This window comes from Pseudoliparis swirei, chromosome 17 (genome assembly GCF_029220125.1).
Source record: "Pseudoliparis swirei isolate HS2019 ecotype Mariana Trench chromosome 17, NWPU_hadal_v1, whole genome shotgun sequence".
In the NCBI taxonomy this organism is placed as follows: Eukaryota; Metazoa; Chordata; class Actinopteri; order Perciformes; family Liparidae; genus Pseudoliparis; species Pseudoliparis swirei.
Window position 1 is genome coordinate 10,367,198 of NC_079404.1, and position 14,216 is coordinate 10,381,413.

Genomic DNA, 14,216 nt, shown 5'->3' on the forward strand with positions numbered 1-14,216 from the left:
AAGAAAGGAGCTCACCTGCCAATGCGTTCCCGTACATTCTTGTACACCTGCGTGAGTTTGGGCTCCAGGTATTGCAGCAGCCTGTGGAGGAGCTCTGGGATGCGCCACTCCTGCTGAGCTAGACCTCCCTGCAGCACATAGAGACGACTGGAAAGGAAAAAAGAAGCACAATCATCACCAAAACGGCCTTCTTCCACCTGAGGAACATTGCACGTCTCCTGCCCTCATAACCTCCTGACTTGCCGACTGCAACAGCATTCTTTATGGCTCTCCCAACAAAATCCTCAATAAACTTCAATATGCTCAGAACTCTGCCGCTCGACTGCTCCCCTCCACCCGCCGCTATGAACACGCCACCCCTCTGGAACGCCCTCCCCATCGGTCAGGCTCCCACCCCATCATCATCATCATCATTCAAGCCCTCCTCGTCAAACTCGCCTACAATTGAGTTTCGTTCGGTTTGTTTATGTAAAGCGTCTTTGAGTGTCTAGGAAAGCGCTATGTACACATTTGAAGTATTATTACCTTCGCATTAAAAATGCAGAAGGTTATGTTTTGATCGCCGTGTATTTATTTATTTATTTGTATGCGTGTTACTCGCATAAAACAAAAAGTATTAAACCAAACCGCATGAAATTTGGTGGGATGATTGGTTATTATCCGGGGACCATTTGATTAGATTTTGGGATCAATCGGGTCAAAGGTCAAGGTCATAAAAAGGTCAAAATCTTTTTTTTTCCATAGCACGGTCAATTTTAATCCACTTGGCATGCAACTAATGCCAAAATGTTCATAATTCAATGCCCAATCTTGTGATATGCGAAGGTATGCGCTCTACCGAGTGCCCATTCTAGTTATTATTATTATTAGTTTGTCGATCACATAAACATCTGCTTAAGGCAGAAACTTCTTTTCTACTCACCAGGCATCGACGAAGGAGCCGCCCTCTCCGTTGACAGGAGACTCCATCAGCATCTCAAACAGCCAGTGGAGCTTGCGTGGATCTCTACTCTCCTAGACGAGACAGAAACAACAGAGTTGAGGAGGAGTGACACAAGTTTAATGAAAAGGCCAAAGACACGTGATGGAAATACACGACCCAAAGCTTACGCAGGCTGTGGCGATGCAGGTGCCCCAGTCTGCATACGTTTCTATGGTGATGTTGGACAGGGCAGTGCGGAGCAGTGGACACAACAACTCCCACAGACTCTCAACCTGTGAAAGGAGCACACGTGTATGAATGAGTTTGTTCTCATTTGAAGATACGCGTTGTGGAAGGACACTCACAAAATCAGAAGCCAGCACATGGTCAAATGAGAAGTAAGATTTTCTCTGGAATGTTGTACAACTCCCAACGCCTTTTCCAATGTGTACCATCTGGCCACCGTACTAACGGAGACTTTCAACGTCATACCTTGAAGTAGCTCCAGTGCTTGCAGCCTCGGATCAGTCCAGACATGATCTCGGCCACACAGCGCTGCTTGCTCTCATGGGAGTCGGCCACGAGGCGCTCCATGTGTGGCCGCAGCAGGGGAAGGAAGACGTCGCTGAAATTGCGGAACAATCCCTGGAGAGAGCAGGGGAAGGGATCACATGTATTGCTTTGTTGGTGAACTTGAGTTTATTTTCTGCATGAAACACGATCTCACCTTGAACAAGCAGAACCTGCGAGGGCTGAACTTGTCCTTTCCCTTACGGTCCTCGAGAGAGAGGAACTCGATGAACTGGTTAATGAATACCGGGTCTGAGAAGTGGTCAAAGATGATCTGTTCCCGCTGTTAAGAAAGGGCATGAACATTTATTTTACCGGACGCAGCTCATATTTGTTCACATTATTGAATGGTTATATATTTGTTTCTAGGGGGTGTGCATGACTGTACACAAACCTCTGTCATTTCCTCTCTGGTCAGGTTCTGTTTGGGTTGCTCCTCCATTGGTGCGTACATCATCAGTTTTCTAGAGAACAATAATGAGGTGATGGTAAATAAAAGCAAGGTTCAAGACGTTGTTTGACAGATTACACAAAATATATACACCTAAAAAGAGCAAAAGCCAGTCAAGTAACGAAAATAAGACAGGAAATGTGAACCTTGGCCAACAGTAGTATCCCCAGTGGGTCTTTTCCACAAACACACAGGCGTCCCATTCCTGCTGTGTGCGTGGCAGGCTGCTGCCGTTATACTGGAGCCACTTGTTGTCCTGCCGGTCCCCTGCAACGATGCCACTCAGCTCCTTCCCACCACCTACCAAAGAGTTATAGAGACCGTCATTAGGAGCACAAGAACCATAATGTTCCTACACTAGACGAAGAACAACTTATGGTGCATACAAAGCTCAGAGGGGCTGACGGGGACTTTCTTATGCGGTCTCTTTATTTGTTTCATTATCCCTGCCACAGCTGATATCGCCACCTAATGGAGAAAGAAAGACATTTCATACAAAATTCCATGAGGAAAGACTGGAGGGCATCCATCTGCTATAGTAACACAGCGCGGCTACTACAAGGTGTATCATTTGTGTTCATGCCACACCTTGCGGACATAGAGAGAGTCGTGGTTGAGGCTTTTGACAAAGAACAGCACAGCAGGTGGTGGGAGCTGGTGGTCATCCCTCAGCAGCAATGACATGAAGCCGATTGCAATGTGTTCGAACTTCCAAGGCCTGCAATGTTAAACAAAGCAGTGGTTATCAAACAATTAATAAATAAATAGATACAGGATATGAAGAAGTAAATATGACATCAACTTACATGTTCCTGTTATTGAGGAAGTCCAGCAGATCACCGATGAGCCGTTTGTATTTCCTACAAAAAGGTAGAGCAGTGTTAGTATTTATTTTAGCTGCATACAACCGATCCTATTACAATTCAGGTTGTATGCAGAGGTTGCATCTCAAATTAATTGCAAAGCAATCATTTTCACAGACACATCAGTACTTTAAAGTGTTTAAGTCTTTGATATAAAATGACTGTTGTTGTTTTGGCCAAACAGAATGATCAAAGTAGAAGCTCAAATATTAGGAGCCAAAGTCAAGTCTGGGGCCTTGGAGTGGTGATGCTTGTTTGTCTGGTTCCTGATGTGAACTTACTCAACAGACTCAATGTTCTTGAGCTCCTGCCTCTTCAACCCCTCTGCTGCTTCTTCCTCTGAAGGAACAGGCTCCCCGGGAACAGGATTTCCAGTAATCATAAGTTGTTTGGCCACCGCACAGCACTCAGCAGGGATCTAAAATATGAAAAATATATAGTATCAGACTTTGTCCAACATGTGGGAGGGAATTGATCTTAAAGCAAGCTCCAACAGGAGGGACGGACCTGTCCAACTCCGAAGGAGAGCAGACACAGTTTGGTATGAAACTAATGAAATGCACAATTATTGAATCGCTGTTGATTAACTCAGACGGAGCTTTGAGAAAAAATGTCAGACTATCCAGTTGTAAAGATTAGAAGGCAGTGGGATGTACTCGAGATATACTTTGTATGAAACTGGTTTCGACTGGAGGGGAATACCAGACGGCCGAGCGGAGCCATAAACACCTCTTTATGACCTTGTTTTCTTTGCAGCTTTGCTAGAACTAGGCTGTTGGGGACGAATAAACAGACATGTCAGAGGCTGTAGAGTCTACAGCTTCCTTGTGCCAGTACTTAAATAAAAACATTCATTTAGGACATCAGAGACCGACCAGAGAGTGCGTCTTCATTCATCAAGGTTGTAAGGACCCATTTCTATGAGCAAGAGCCCAAGTGTGAGGTTTGAGAGGCCATGTCTGTTAAAACCTTGTCACATTACTTCAAATACAATTCTGGTAGCTTGAATAAAGTTTCTCTTGGATGAATTCAAGGGCAAAGACAATAGGTATAGGGATATCTCTTCAAAATATCAATTTGACCTTTAATACTGATAATATAATGATAGTTTTAATTGAGCATATACATTCTGAAGCTCCAAATGTGGCTTAATATTCTACAATTTCACCACATATCTTTTATCTAGAGAACATTGACTTTAGAAAACATTGACTTTCCATATAGATTATGTCACTCAAAGCTAACCTACAAGGCATCTGTCGTTATTGGGTTTCAACTATCAAAGACAGATATTAAAGTATAAATGACTCTATGAAGAAAGTAAAAGTGATCTTAGTGTTTTTCTTACAGAGAAGTCGACACCGATGGTCTCATACTGGCGATGAATTTTGTCTGCCAGGTCATCGAAGAGCCGCACAATGGAGGGCTTCTCTAGAGACATGGCTGAGCTGAGGCCAGAGCGTACAATGGCGGGCCATGTGACAGCGATGCAGTCCCAGTCGTGTAAATTGGCCAGGCACACTCCACTGTGATTCCCCAGGAGACAGTACAAGGCACCCTGGGGACATGCGGAGAAAGTTAATGAAAACAATATGAAATGGAAGCGCTTGAAAAGGTAACACTTTGTTTCTATGTTGTAGAGCACGACCCAGAGATGCCGGAGAGGACTGTCATACTTTGAACTGCTGCTGTGTGACAGCGCCGTTTTCCGGGTTGAGAAACTCAAGGACATGGGGGATCAGATCTCTGCAGCAGAAATTGTAGGTTCCCAGTGCAGTGTACAACACGCCTTGAGCTCTGCTGCGGACCTGGAAGGTCATAACAAGTCTCAGTTAAGGTATTATGTTCTACAGGTGCATTAACAACACTCGTCAAATGTATTTTTGATTCATGCCGTGTGATGGCTGTTCTGTGATGACATAAAAACAACATTTGAAGCTAATAAATGTCTCAATATGCTGGGAGTGTCCCGTGGAACTCACTTGACTGTAGGTGCTTGTGGAAAGCCTCAGCAGATCTTTCATGAGCTCCTGGTGAATGCTCCTGTACTGGCATCCTTCCACTGTCAGCCTTCGCAGCTGATAAAACAAGTTAAAACGTTAAAAAGCTGAAACCAAAATGATACCCGACAAGGTAATTTTTCCAATAAGGACTTACTTCATGCTGGAGCATGACTCGGTCTATTAGCAGAGCTCTGATGTGCTGCTTTCTGCCATGAAGCTGCAAATACATCACACACTTTCAATTGCCATTCAGTCGTAAAAACAGGGTGTAATATCATTAGCACTCATGTAAGCTTTGGGGAGAGAGTGCATGGCTTTAACACCTCTGGAGGATACCAGTGGTACAAAAGGAGGAAAACAAAAACCAGACGAACATGTTGAGATTTCTTACTCTGTTTTCCATTGATTTCTTCACAAGGTTGAAGCTCTTCCAGCGGGTGTCAAACTCATGTTTGTGAGAACCTCTGAAGTGCATCAGGTCGCTGATAATCTGACGGGTATCACAGAGAGAAATATTGATTATTATTGGGCGATAGGATCAATACATTAACGACAGGCTAAAGCATGTTGGAGACCGTGTGCGATTCAAGAAAGAAAAACATAACTCAAATAAAGCAGGGATGACCTCCGCCGACACAATGTCACACACACACACACACACACACACACACACACAGAGCCATTTTCTCATGTGTTTTGTGACTTTGGACCTTCCACCACTAGGTGGGGGCAAGGGTGCTTTAATTTGTTGTTTTGTCCCTATTTAATGAGGCCAAGTGGGAGGCCAGGTGTTGAAAACTGTTTTTTGACCGTCTACAGGTGAGCCACCACGTCTTGATGTGAGCCACGTCTACAGGTGAGCCACCACGTCTTGATGTGAGCCACGTCTACATGTACATACCAGCTGAACGTGATGCAGAAGATCCTAAATAAAACTGGGCAAATAAGCGGGACTCTGCAACTTACTAAAAACGCGTCGGAACCTTCGGCAATGAGCAACCTGTAGTGCCTCTCGTTAAACAGGTAACGGGGGCACTACATATATATAACCACATACATAGACCATATATATATATTAGTGCTGTGAAAAATAACGCGTTAACTCAGTTAATTCAATTACAGGTTTAACTAATTTTTTTTTTTAAACGCATTTAACGCATGCGCAGAATGAGCTTCCAATCCGTCTGTTGTTGGTCATCTCTAACCAGCAGCGTGTCATTCTGTCTCTAGTGTCGCGTTAACACGACTCCGATCTCCGTCTCGCGCGCCGCAGAGCTCGGATGCCGGCGTGAGCGTGCACATCGGGACGAAAAAAAGTCACTTGCACCCCCCCCGTCAACAACTCTTCTCTCGGCTCGCGCGGCAGAGCTCCGATGCTGGCGCGCGCACTGGTGAGCAATACAGGGCTCTCAAGTGTCACGCATTGAGCGTGAGACTCACGCATTTCGGTCTTAACTCACGCACTCCCGCCACACATCGTATTTCTCACGCTGAAAAAAACTCTCGGCTCTTTAATGTTTTAATACAGGGGTGTTCTATATGTCGATCGCGGTCGCCTTAGAGCTTCAATGCCGGCGCGCGCATCGCTCTGTCGCGCGAGCCGAGAATTGTTGACGGGGGGGTGGGGGATAGACGAAAATTACAGGGTGACGGGTGGAGATTTCCCCCTTGTTATAATAGGAGGGGAAACACTGGAGTTGATAAGCGTGTCTTCTTGTCTGATCAATACGCAACTGAGGTGCGCGAATGGACCGAGCGGCCAGCTGCTGATCACTCACTCAACGAACAGATGGTGCACCCATTTTGACCCAGGAAAAACCCTGAATGTATATATGGGATTAATCATGATTAATCCACAGAAACCTGTGATTAACCTGATTAAAAATTGTAGGGGCGGCTTTAGCTCAGTGGGGTAAGAGGGCCGTCCTGCAACCGCAGGGTTGTGGGTTCGATCCCCACTCTCCCCATTAGTTGCAAGTCGAAGTGTCCTTGAGCAAGGCACTGAACCCCCAGTTGCTTCCCGGGCGCTTCACCGCAGCCCACTGCTCCTTAATAACTAAGGATGGGTTAAATGCAGAGAACTAATTTCCCCTTGGGGATTAATAAAAGTGTATATTCTATATTCTAATCGTTTCACAGCCCTAATATATATATGAATAAATAAATAAATAGCCAGCCAGGCAAAGTGCAACCAGGCTTATTTGCTCTACAGCCTGAACCCTGGTACTGTATTGGCATATAATTCATTGCAAACAAATACAGGCAAATACAGGTGTACAGGCCGTGATGTCACTGCCAGCCTACCTTGATGATGGAGAAAAGAGACTTGGTGTCATCTTCAGAATGCTCAAGGATGTAATCTGTGACAAGAGGTAGAGGAACTCAGATGGCAGGACAGAGACCGTCAGTATAGTGTGAGCTTCTCCATTAGGATGAATGTGACTACAACGCGGTGAGAGATGTGGCCAGAGAACAAACAAAGACCACAAGACAGAGAGAATACTTACGCAGCAGCTGTCTCATCACTCTACAGACAGCATCTCTGTAGTTCTCTCTAGACTCGTCTGCAGTTAGAGAAAATATTACGGTGTCCAATTATTTGCCAACAAATCCTATGTTCTCATGCATTGTGAGCAACATTTTTGTCATCAGAACAGTTCTTAAAAAGTGACTTGCGTACCATAATTTGTTCCGATGCAAAGAATGGTCTCATCTAGGTTCACCATACTGTGGACCCTGGGTGAAAGAGACGGGTTGAGGCAGTTAACTACTTACAATAAAAAAGTCTGAAAACAAATGTCGTGGAATTAAAATGTGCCTCAAAGCATCTGTCCAATAATAAGTCCATCATACAATCCTTAGCAAGAATCATACAATTTAAAAATGATATATGATTAAGCAACTCTTACAGGAAATGGGGAGAAAGAAAACCAGAGTTTCGTATGTAAATATAACCGCTTACAGTTCAGGAATGGGCTCTCCTTTCAGTGGGGGCATCAGACTCCCAGCTCCTAGGAGGCAGTGTTGAATAATGGTCAGGCTCTGTAGGACGTCGTCTCTGGAAAAAAACAACATCAACAAACATTTAGTGACTTCAGTAGAAATATCAATGTCATTTCTGCAGGGAGCACAGGTAAACACTCCATACCTGCCCATGTCCTGCTCTCCCTGTGCAAATCTCTGAAGGCGCTGAAGTTCAGGCTGGAGTATCAGGTCCAGTATATAAAAAACAAAGGAGTTCTCCTCCACACTGGGCACATGCCATCGGATATCCAAATTCCACAGGTCCCCTGGACGACCCCAGTCCTGCATGGGATAAAGACAATGAGCAAAAAGCGTATACGTTTTATACGTGGACTCATTCGGTTAAATGTCAAGCTACATGATTAGCACCTGATAAAAGTGAATCAATTAGGATTTTCCAATATACACAATTAATATTTAATGAGGAAATAAGCACACAGAATGTGGTGGTTTCAGATATGGTTCATATATCTGGTAATGTACCAAATAGGACCTGAATATCTGACAATGAAACACACGAATTTGCTCGTGGGATGAACAGCACTTTTTCCCCCTCTAGTAAAAAGAGAAAAGCAGAGCCACCCTCATCACTTTGAGAAGGACCAACAACTTTGGCTGAAAGTTACTTGATCAAATCATGACTTATAAAACGGCATTGCTATCGACACCATTATGTGTGTTAAGTGGCTATGGGTAAATTAAATGTATACCACATGTAGCCAGATATAGTGTATATCATTGCATTAAATATATTTAAGCAATAGCTCACGACAGACTGTGGGATGTTGTGATTATATCACAGCTAAGAGGGACGGTGCTCGGCCCAACGCGAAGCAGAGGTAATCGAGTACGTCCATATGAAAAGCTATACAACCGTTCATATCTAAATCTTTTTTTATTAGACTGTCCAGTGTCAGAAGGAAGACTTTAATAACGGCCAGTGGTCAAAGGGTTGCCTCTCTTTGTGATAGGAGGTATGTTCCTCATGTCCCCCCAGTTTTGGTTGCCCGGAGGCACTTACAGACATCATCTCTCTCGCGTTAAGACCCACATCAGAAAGTATCTAAACGCAGTGGTTAGTGTACTTTAACTGGGTTACTGCTTGCTGGTAAATACTAGACAACATTGCTCAACCTCCTCTTCATGTAGCGCTGCATATTTCTTAGCAGGTGTATTTTTTCCTGGAGATGGACAACCCTCGATCATCCTTCCATTGAAGTGAACCTCAAATGTTTCCATTTTGTAGCAGGTATTAGCAGCTAACGTTGATGCTTTGTATCTGTAGCCTGTTATTTGTTGGGGAATTTGATGCCCTCAGACTCAAGGATACTGATGTGCAAAGGACTTGGATGCAATATCAAGGCTATGACCCAATGAGATTGCTTGATTAGAGCTACACATTTTAAATACATACAGTATATGGCATTAATTTAAAAAACACTTCAAACAGATCACACATTCCTCCAGGCATGCATTACTGCTTTTAAGGGTGTGAAACCAAAAGTGGCAGATCGTATCTCTTGTTATGCAGAAGTAAAGCAGCAAAGTCATCTACTTCACATGCCGCCACCACCAAGGAACTGACTTACGGATCAAAGAACAGGTGGTCTGACTGACTGTCTGAAGAGGGGATTGGACCAATAATCAAAACAGGTCACAATGAGTGCAACAGGGTATGAGGCAGAGACAAATGCCTGGAACTGCAAGTGTTTCAAACTCACTACAAAACCGCTCACTGGTTTGGGGGGATAATACGAGCATCATGCTGTAAACAACAGGTTAAATCATGAAGTTTCTAATTACACATTTACCTGGCAGATATATGGGACAAAGTGGGACTATTTCTTCTGAAATGTACAACCAAACAATATTAGTACCTTGATGGGTAAGTAGTCACTGATTGGTTGGTGGAAGCCTCCCGGCATGCTGCAGTACTCTGTGGGGTAGGTGAGGGCCGAGGAGCGAAGAATGTGGTGCAGCAGGTTGCAAGCTAGAATGTAGCCCTGCTTACATTTGAGGTGGAGGGTCAGCTGCAAAATCTGAACCAGGTCAGAACGATAAGGTAGGACCTTGTCCCCATCCACCCGGGTCACCTGAGGGGCGAACCGCAAAGAGGAAAAAGGGAATTATAACTAGAAGGCATTGGTAAATACAGGAACTTAGTGGGCAAGTTAGGACATCAGAGTGGTCTTAATCACCTCAGACAGTAGCTGGAGATTCCACAAGAACTCCTTGTCAAGCTCCTCCTCATTCAACACTTCCTCATCTGTTTAAAAAGAAGTGTGTCAGGCAAAAAACAAAGATTTATTAAGGCGTAGCTTTGAAACCTGAATAAATGCTTATTCCTGTGTCGTGAGCACTTACTGACAGCGATTTGGTTTATGATATTGCAACAGTGCGGCACAAACGCTTTGAGCGACTCCACAGGGTGACACTGAAAACAGACGCACAGCGAGGATTAGGATTATAAAGTAAAAAGCCACAAGAAATTGATGATTTGGGCCCAGAAGAAGAAGTCTGAGTGAACTCACCTTGGAAGCAGCTCTGCACATGTCAGCCACCATTCTCCCAGCGACACGCGTCTCAAAGATGTTGGTGGTTGCAAAGTTAAACACCTTTCCCAGAGCCACCTGTGAAAGCAATGCGATACATGTTTTAAGCAATTTCATATAAATGAGATAGTGAAAAATGGGGAATGAGACAAAAGCCTTTACCTTAAAGATGTCCAAGGAGCACTGTGTGAGGATGGTGCTAAAGGTGGACGACAGGCCGAGCTCGACCAGACTCTCCAAATGAGTCATTTTCTCAGTTTCCGTTTCCTCCCGAGTTTGTTCCAGTGTGCTGCTGTCGATCAGGGCGAAGCATCTGTGCAGATAACAAAACAAAGTCTAAATACACAAATACTAAATAGATTAAATACAGTTTGTTACGCTTCGTCTACTTAAACAGGTCTCAACAAAGCGGTGACATGAATCGATAATATACACTACCGTTCAATAGTTTGGGATCACTTAGAAATGTCCTTATTTTTCAAAGAAAAGCATTGCTTTTTTCAATGAAGATAACATTAAATCAATCAGAAATACACTCTATACATTGTTAATGTGGTAAATGACTATTCTAGGTGGAAACGTTTGGTTTCTAATGAAATATCTCCATAGGTGTATAGAGGCCCATTTCCATCAACTATCACTCCAGTGTTCTAATGGTACATTGTGTTTGCTAATCGCCTTAGAAGACTAATGTCTGATTAGAAAACCCTTGTGCAATTATGTTAGCACAGCTGAAAACTGTTTTGCTGATGAGAGAAGCTATAAAACTGGCCTTCCTTTGAGCTAGTTGATTATCTGGAGCATCACATTTGTGGGTTCGATAAGACTCTCAAAATGGCCAGAAAAAAAGAACTTTCATGTGAAATTCGCCAGTCTATTCTTGTTCTTAGAAATGAAGGCTATTCCATGCGAGAAATTGCAAAGAAACTGAAAATTTCTTACAGCGGTGTGTACTACTCCCTTCAGAGAACAGCACAAATGGGCTCTAACCAGAGCAGAAAGAGAAGTGGGAGGCCCGGTGCACAACTCGGCAAGAAGACAAGTACATTAGAGTCTCTAGTTTGAGAAATAGACGCCTCACAGGTCCTCAACTGGCAGCTTCTTTAAATGGTACCAAAACGCCAGTGTCAACGCCGACAGTGAAGAGGCGACTCCGGGATGCTGGCCTTCTAGGCAGAGTGGCAAAGAAAAGCCATATCTGAGACTGGCCAATGAAAAGAAAAGATTGGTATGGGCAAAAGAACACAGGCATTGGACAGAGGAAGATTGGAAAAAGGTGTTATGGACAGATGAATCCAAGTTTGAGGTGTTTGGATCACACAGAAGAACATTTGTGAGACGAGAACAGGTGAAAAGATGCTGGAAGAGTGCCTGACACCATCTGTCAAGCATGGTGGAGGTCATGTGATGGTCTGGGGCTGCTTTGGTGCTGGTAAAGTGGGAGATTTGTACCAGGTAAAGGGATTTTAAATAAGGAAGGCTATCACTCCATTTTGCAACGCCATGCCATACCCTGTGGGAAGCGCTTGATTGGAGCCAATTTCCTCCTCCAACAGGACAATGACCCAAAGCACACCTCCAAATTGTGCAAGAACTATTGAGGGAAGAAGCAGGCAGCTGGTATGCTGTCTGTAATGGAGTGGCCAGCACAGTCACCAGATCTCAACCCCATTGAGCTGTTGTGGGAGCAGCTTGACCGTATGGTCCGCAAGAAGTGCTCATCAAGCCAATCCAATTTGTGGCAGGTGCTTCAGGAAGCGTGGGGTGACATTTCAACAGATTACCTCAACAAATTAACAGCTAGAATGCCAAAGGTCTGCAATGCTGTAATTGCTGCAAAAGGAGCATTCTTTGACAAAAGCAAAGTTCGAAGAAAAAAATTAATACTTCAAATACAAATCATTATTTCTAACCTTGTCAATGTCTTGACTATATTTTCTACACATTTTGCAACTCATTTGATAAATAAAAGTGTGAGTTTTCATGGAAAACACGAAATTGTCTGGGTGATCCCAAACTTTTGAACGGTAGTGTATATATATATATATATATTATCGATTATATATATATTAGGGCTGTCAGCGTTAACGCGTTAATCTATGCGATTAATTTGGCCGCGATTAATGCACTAAAATATTTTAACGCATTAACGCAACTTTGTTTACTTCCGGTGTGCGTTTAAGTTTTTGCACTCCTGTGAGTGTCAAGCCGCGGCAGTCCGCCTAATTCCTCCCGTCTGCTCCTCGATATTCACAGAGAAACAGAGGGCGACGTGTCGGTGACGCGGGGCGGAAGGTGCAGGTTTTTTTCTTTCTCCGCCCCGATGCGCGCGCAGACACGCCGGCATGGAGCTCTGCGGCGCGAGAGACGGAGAGCCGAGAAGAGTGACCGACACGTCGAGACAGAATGACATGCTGCTGGAGAGACGATCAACAACAGACGTTTAGTTTAATAAAAGAACAAAGACGTCTTGAAGGAAAGAACCGTACATTACTTCTGCTGTAATCTGGCGCTATAGAGAACATTTCAGGGGGGCGGGGCCTCACCCTGATAGAATGGTGGGGGAAACACTGGGATGTGTCATATGCAAAAGCTTTTAAAAGGTGAATTTACATTTTTTTGTAAAATCGAGAAAATTAGCCCAGCCTCCAGAGGGTTAACATTACATATTTGAATGTCAGTCAGTTTACCAAGGCCACTGGTTCTGCTGTTGTTCAATGTTAAAGATGACAGGACCAATGGGGTCTCAAATGCACTTTTTTTTTTTTACTAATGTTAGGTTTTGGATCATGTGTTTTCAATTTGTATTCAAGAATGTAAGCCCTATTAATTATTGTTTACTCCACAGGGTTGTAATTATTAGAAGAAGATTAATAATTACAATCATATTATTGCTGTGATGTTTATTCTATATCGGTCACTCTGAGAGCAAAAGGTTCTCAGGTCACATCGGGTTAATGAGCAGACACAGGAACAAAGGTTTGTTTCAATTCTCACCCAATACCCATCGACACCTCACACAGGAATGTCGGGTCGTAAAGCTCATACGGAAGAGACCCCAGCTGTGTTGTGTAAATGACTTGTTTCAATAAAAGGACTGTCGGAGGAGAACTGAGCCAGAGTGTTTTGGGTGAGTGCAGGAGGCACAGCTCAGGACATTCTCCTTGGACAAGTAAAACTACGCGCCCGAGTCTGTCATCTGTGGTCATTGGAGTTGGTCTGGTAATTCAACTAGCGGGGCTTTATCTTTAAGGTGAAAACCCCACAACTAATCTGGATGTTTCACTGAAGAAACAATTTATCAGCCACGATATTAAATACCTCACTGGTACTTTATAGGTAGAAGCCTCTTTGAAAACACAGCTCTGTGTGAAGTTTTGTCTTTAAAAAAAGAATACAATTAAACAAGTGTCTAAAATACACGCCGTCTGAAGTGATTACTCATTCATTTAGAAGATTTAGTCTTTAGAAGAAAAAAAACTTTTAATCGCGATTAATATCAAAGTGTGTAAAAGAATAAGAAGAAGAAATAAAATGTTTTACAGAGCAGAAATCTTGTAGAATGAGATTTACTCCACTTAGTCACATGCAGTTAACGGGACATCTTGATTTAGCAAATACATTTTTGACCCGTATTTTAATGTAGATAGGGGTTAATAACTTGACCCCAAAAAAATGATATCCCATCACAGCAGCTGCTGAAGAATGACTCATCAAAACTCCACGTACCTGTCCATGAACAGAAGCACAAAGTCTTCAAACTCAGCTGAAGCTGAGCACATCTCTCTTTCCACCTGAAAGTCAGAAGAAATATATCAAAAAGCTATACGC

The 14,216-nt window shown here is 43.5% G+C and overlaps 1 protein-coding gene across 3 annotated transcripts in view; it reads right to left on the reverse strand.

Moving 5' to 3' along the window:
- psme4a (proteasome activator subunit 4a) overlaps positions 1-14,216 on the reverse strand; it is a 30,054-nt gene that overhangs the window by 4,784 nt on the left and 11,054 nt on the right. For all 3 annotated transcript variants that reach the window (XM_056435170.1, XM_056435172.1, XM_056435173.1), the window contains 27 exons: positions 14,115-14,179; positions 10,548-10,698; positions 10,365-10,463; positions 10,198-10,267; positions 10,032-10,099; positions 9,711-9,926; positions 7,958-8,115; positions 7,772-7,867; positions 7,490-7,545; positions 7,317-7,373; positions 7,114-7,169; positions 5,201-5,299; positions 4,964-5,026; positions 4,789-4,884; positions 4,483-4,614; positions 4,155-4,364; positions 3,088-3,224; positions 2,750-2,803; positions 2,532-2,661; positions 2,330-2,411; positions 2,090-2,243; positions 1,887-1,956; positions 1,650-1,775; positions 1,415-1,567; positions 1,111-1,215; positions 923-1,014; positions 16-147 (listed from right to left, as the gene is read on the reverse strand). In XM_056435170.1, coding sequence (XP_056291145.1) covers positions 16-147; positions 923-1,014; positions 1,111-1,215; positions 1,415-1,567; positions 1,650-1,775; positions 1,887-1,956; positions 2,090-2,243; positions 2,330-2,411; positions 2,532-2,661; positions 2,750-2,803; positions 3,088-3,224; positions 4,155-4,364; positions 4,483-4,614; positions 4,789-4,884; positions 4,964-5,026; positions 5,201-5,299; positions 7,114-7,169; positions 7,317-7,373; positions 7,490-7,545; positions 7,772-7,867; positions 7,958-8,115; positions 9,711-9,926; positions 10,032-10,099; positions 10,198-10,267; positions 10,365-10,463; positions 10,548-10,698; positions 14,115-14,179 — 2,927 coding nt within the window. The remainder of the gene's footprint in view (positions 1-15; positions 148-922; positions 1,015-1,110; positions 1,216-1,414; positions 1,568-1,649; positions 1,776-1,886; positions 1,957-2,089; positions 2,244-2,329; positions 2,412-2,531; positions 2,662-2,749; positions 2,804-3,087; positions 3,225-4,154; positions 4,365-4,482; positions 4,615-4,788; positions 4,885-4,963; positions 5,027-5,200; positions 5,300-7,113; positions 7,170-7,316; positions 7,374-7,489; positions 7,546-7,771; positions 7,868-7,957; positions 8,116-9,710; positions 9,927-10,031; positions 10,100-10,197; positions 10,268-10,364; positions 10,464-10,547; positions 10,699-14,114; positions 14,180-14,216) is intronic.